The following is a 5,473-nucleotide window of genomic DNA, read 5'->3' on the forward strand; positions in this document are numbered from 1 at the left end:
GAAGGAAGGAAGGAAGGAAGGAAGGAAGGAAGGAAGGAAGGAAGGAAGGAAGGAAGGAAGGAAGGAAGTCACTTCATTAAAAAAAAACACACAACACACTAACAACAAAAAACTTAGTAGCAAAGATGGGGAGACTTTATCGCCCATATTTTGGACACGTGAACAGGCGGAGCCGGTGCCTAGAGGAGGACATCGTGCTTGTAAAAACAGTCGTCGTTACGTGCCATCAAGTCAGCTATAACTCACAGGGTCCCTCTGCACGACAGCTCTGACTCTGTCCCGTCCTGTGCCGTCCTCACCATCTCTGCCACACTTGAGCCCACTGGTGTAGACACTGTCGATCTGTCTTGTTGACGGTATCCCTCTCCTTGTCAGACCCTCCACTTTTCTTAGCACGATGTCCTTTCTCAAGGATGGACTCCTAATAACATGCTCAAAGTGTGTGAGACAGAGTTTCACCATCCTTCCCTCTAAAGATCACCCTGTCTACACCCCCTCTAAGATTTGTCTATCCTCTTGACAGTCCATGAGGTAGTCAGTACTCCTCTCCAGCACCAAAACGTAAAGGCGTCTATTCTTCTGTCATCTTTATTCCTTGTCCAACTCGTAGATATATAGCAAGTAATTGAAAAGACCATGGTTGATCAGCCACACCTTAGTCTCTTAACAGGCATCCTTGCTCTTTAACACTTTGGAGAAGCCCCTGAGTGCAGACTTTCACAATGCAGCATGTCTCTTGATTTCCTTACTACTGGTACCACAGTTGTTGATTGTGGACCAAGTTTGATGAAATTATTCATAATTTCTATCTTTCCTCCATCTATTATGATGTTGCCTATTGGCCTAGAGGTGAGAATGTTTTCTTGATGTTGGGATATCATCCACATTGAAGGCTGTAGTCATTGCTCTTCTGCAGTAAGCGCGTCAGGTCCTCCTCACTTTTAGCAAGTAGAGGACCAGAAAAAAAGAGAATAACCTTCAATGAGATGGATTGATGCAGTGTCTGCGACAGTCATCCCAGACACAACATCTGTGAGGACAGCTCAGGACTGGGCACGATTTTGTTCAGTTTGGCGTAGAGACAATTTGCTGTGAAGTTGGACCAACTCAACCGCACCTAATAACAACATGCCTATTTGGTTATCTTTGCTACTGGGTACCATTCTTAAAGATAAATGAATTTCATTGTGTCATTAAATATTCATGTTTCTTTATGATCTAATATATCATTGTGGTTATGGGGAATTTTCTCCCCGAGTACAGAAAATACACCATCAATTTTGTTTAATAACTCAGCTTTTCAGTTCTGGGGCACTGTTCATCGGAGGCACTTGAGGACTCAGAAAGCTTCTAAGCCCACCCCAGAGTGACATCCTGGGATTTATGAAGGTCACAGTGCACAGGGATACTGAACATTAAAGACTTCAGTGCCATGCCTTTTATCACCCATCACACCGGAAGATACGGGACTCCAAGTTACATCGTCTTTGTTTTGTTGTTTCCTTTCAGCACGGAACAACAGGCTCCATAGAAAACCAGCCAGTATCCCTGGAAACAATTCATCAGCTTTTTCAAAAGAAATCCAATTTTATCTGGTCTGATGGGCTCATTGTTGTTTCTTAAGAGAAATGATGAAAACAGATCATATTGCAAAGAAACCCAGTTATTCTTGACTAATCTCTGTGAAAGCCATCATAAACTACTGTGCCCCTGTGGCCTTCCCTGATGCTGGGAGGCCCCTGCTGGAAGAGATGGTAGTTTTAGAACTGTGCCCAACTGGACTCTTGCAGATTCCTGGCTGCTCAGAGCTTTGTGGAATCACAAAAATCTAAGCTTCCCCCTCCCCCCCATACCTGGGTCATTTTAAAGTTTAAGAACCACTAAGCTACAAGTTAGGAACCTTGGGGACCTGGTGGGTAAGGAGTTGTGCTCACAACCCAGAGGCAGGCTGTTGGAATCCACCAGCTGCTCTGCTGGGGAACAAATGAGCAGTCTCCTCCCGTGTGATTTAGAGCCTATGAAAACCCACTGGAGGGTCAGTTTTGAGTCGGTTCTGACTCAGTGGCAATAGTTGAGCTATTTGAGTTAACACATCCAAAATACCTAAGATGAAGTCTTGGCATCCTTGCTTCGAGGGAGCATTCGATCTATAGTTCTTCAGAAAAGATTTCTCTTCTAGCAATCCATGATCTATACTTTTTTTTTTACCAATATTGCAATGCAAAGGCATCAGTTTGTCTTGGGTTTCCTTTATTCACTGTCTGGTTTTTACCTGCATATGTTGTTCTTCTTATTGTGTACTGTGGAGTCAAATAAGACTCCTAGTGACCCTGTGAATAGCCAGCCTGAATCCTGCCCTTTCCTGCATGATCCTCACCGTATATGACACACTTGATCTCATTGCTGAAGTCACTGTGTCGATCCATCTCCCCGGGGATCTTTCTCTCTCTCACTGACCCTCCAATTTCCAAGCATGATGTGTCTTTCCAAAGAATAGCCTTGCCTAGCTACATATCCAAAGAATGTGAGACGAAGCTTTGTCATCTTTGCTTCTGAGGAGCACTCTGGCTACACTTTTTCTAAAACATGTCTTTCTGTTTGTTGTTTTGGAAGCCCAGGAAATATCCAGTACTCTTCTCCAACACCAAAATGTAAATACATCCATTCTTCTGTCATCCTTATTCATTGTCCAGCCCTCTTATGCATAGCAGGTGATTGAGAAGACCATGGCCTGAATTAGGTGCACCTTAATCTTCAAACTGACATCATTGCTCTTCAGCATTTTAGAGTGACTTGTGGACTTTTGAGTAACAGTGGACTTGTTCAATGCAATACATCTTCTAATTTCTGAAGTGTTGATCTTCAGTAAGTGCTTGAAGTCCCTTTCAGTAAATGATGTCACCTGCACGTCCCAGGGGGTTTAAAAAGTCTTCCTCCAATCCTAACCATGAGTTTTTCTTCATCTACTCTAGCATCTTGGATCATTTGCTCAGTTTACTGATTGGATAAGAATGGTGAAAGGTTTCAGCTGACATACACAGTTCCTCATGTACCCATTGATTTTACTCCTTCCTGTGATTCCTTTTATGGGGGACCAACATGTTTACAGACACATCAGTGAATGAAGGAAGGAGGTGGTGTCTATCTCTCCTTCTTCCTTCTGTACCCTGCCTTTCTGTGTTCCGTTGACCTTCCTGAGGTAAATGTAAAATGAGGAGAAAATCCATGTGGACTGAGTCTCTGAAAGATGTGAAGTCTCCCTGGATCTGTGGAGATTTCTCATTGAGTGTCTCTCGAGGGCAGGGCCCATGCCTGTCCTGTTCACGACCTGTGTCCCAGGGCCCAGCACAGTGTCTGGGGGTCCTGAACTGTCGCCTGAGTAACTAATGTCGTGAGCTTGTATTAGCATCACCAGCATTAGGTGCTTGACCAGTGACCCTTGTCTCCCTCCCCAGGCAGTACTACGAGATGCTGTACAACACGGCCGACGAGCTCCTCAACCTGGTGGTGGACCAGGGCGTCAAGTACACGGAGCTGGAGTACATCCACGCGCTGACCCTGCTGCATCGCAGCCAGACGGGCGTCGGCGACCAGACCACCCAGAACACGCGGCTACAGCGGCTCAAGGAGATCATCTGTGAGCAGGCCGCCATCAAGCAGGCCACCAAGGACAAGAAGATAACGACCGTGTAGCAGGGACACCGCCGTGGGGGCCTCCTGGGGACTTCATCACACGCAAGGCTTCTTTGCAGTCTGCTTATATATCCTGAGCTGACTTCTGTTTAGTACAAAGAAGGTGTAAGGATTCCTCTCTCTTAGTGGCTTTGCTTAGCTCCCCTGCAGGAAGTCTGCAGCATGGCGTTTGTGGGTTTAACATCTACTGTGATGCAGCTGGTGCCAGAGGGGCGGGGTGGGGTGGAAGGTGTGTCAAGGTGGCGGACTCTGGACATGAGTCCATGAATTACTGCGCAGTGTTCTGTTCATTGTCCAGCGTACCCAGAGCTCCACCTCCAGACCACAGAGAACAGACTGCTCCTAAATGGTCCGTTCCTGAACCACTCCCCAGGGTCTCCTGCAGTCAGCAGTGGGATTTGTATGAACCTTACACTTTTAGAGTCCAGAGAATGCAGTGTAAGTGCATGCCTTGTTGTCTGTGATTGCAGGATTGAATAAAGGGTTTCTCAGCTGCCTGTGTTTTCTGGTGAATTTCCTTCCCCAAGGACACGGGGCTATTGGGGCAGGCTAGGCAGAGTGCTTGTACCCCAGTCTCCGACAGAGTGCTCTGTGCTCCGGCATGTACACAGGTGCGGGGGGTGGGGGACGTTATTGCCTCTTCATTTCACCTTTGCTGCATCCACACCGAGAGTCACCCGCCTGGTGATTGGTGGAGCCGTGAAGAGGGATTCCGCCCTCTGCCTGGTGGTTTCCTTTCTGCTGAGAGAAGGGGATTGCGGGAGCGGTTTCTTCTCACTGGAAGTATGCGTGCTCACTTTCCTCCTTGTCAGCCCCCCAGGATCATTGTCACCCCCCCCCCCCGCCGTCACTGTCACCTGAGAGAGTCATCCCCATGTGCTCAGCCCAGTCAGGTACAGATGAGCTGAGCCTGTGACGTTTTTCTTGCCTGCAGTGTCTGGTCCAGGCCGTTTCTCTCCAGCGGTGGTGCTCACTGCTCCTGTCGTGAATCACCACTCTGAGCCACCCCTGGTCCCCACATCCTCATATTGTCTGGAGTTGTAGAGGCAGCAAGGTGCTGACAGGGACCTGGAAGACGTGAAAGGTGAGGAGCTGAAGGGGCTTTAACTGCACATGGTGGCACCTTTTGCCTTGGTGACCCCTCACGCCTTCGTGGCCCCTCTCTCCTCGGTGACCCCTCTCCCCTCGGTGACCCCTCACGCCTCGGTGACTCTTCTCCCCTTGGTGTCCCCTCTCCCCTTGGTGGCCCTCTCCCCTTGGTGGCCCCTCACGCCTCAGTGACCCCTCTCCCCTCGGTGACCCCTCTCCCCTCAGTGTCCCCTCTCCCCTTGGTGGCTTCTCTCACCTTGGTGGCCCTCTCCTCGGTGACCACTCTCCCCTTGGTGACCCTCTCGCCTGGCGTCCCCTCTCTCCTCGGTGACCCCTCTCACCTTGGTGACCCCTCTCCCCTCGGTGCCCCCTCTCCCCTCGGTGACCCCTCTCCCCTCGGTGTCCCCTCTCCCCTCGGTGTCCCCTCTCCCCTTGGTGGCCCCTCTCTCCTTGGTGGCCCCTCTCCCCTTGGTGGCTTCTCTCACCTTGGTGGCCCTCTCCCCAGTGACCACTCTCCCCTTGGTGACCCTCTCGCCTGGCGTCCCCTCTCTCCTCGGTGACCCCTCTCACCTTGGAGACCCCTCTCCCCTCGATGACCCCTCTCCCCTCGGTGACCCCTCTCCCCTCGGTGACCCCTCTCCCCTCGGTGTCCCCTCTCCCCTCGGTGGCCCCTCTCCCCTCGGTGACCCCT

At 50.0% G+C, this 5,473-nt stretch overlaps 1 protein-coding gene across 1 annotated transcript in view; it reads left to right on the plus strand.

Moving 5' to 3' along the window:
- EXOC4 (exocyst complex component 4) overlaps window positions 1-3,693 on the plus strand; it is an 877,780-nt gene extending 874,087 nt beyond the window's left edge. Inside the window, exon 18 of the mRNA XM_006887139.1 lies at window positions 3,456-3,693. Within this exon, the coding sequence (XP_006887201.1) occupies window positions 3,456-3,693 (238 nt within the window). The remainder of the gene's footprint in view (window positions 1-3,455) is intronic.
- Window positions 3,694-5,473: the final 1,780 nt, after the last annotated feature.

Source organism: Elephantulus edwardii, unplaced genomic scaffold, assembly GCF_000299155.1.
Source record: "Elephantulus edwardii isolate Elephantulus edwardi_28Jun2011 unplaced genomic scaffold, EleEdw1.0 scaffold00055, whole genome shotgun sequence".
Lineage (NCBI taxonomy): Eukaryota > Metazoa > Chordata > Mammalia > Macroscelidea > Macroscelididae > Elephantulus > Elephantulus edwardii.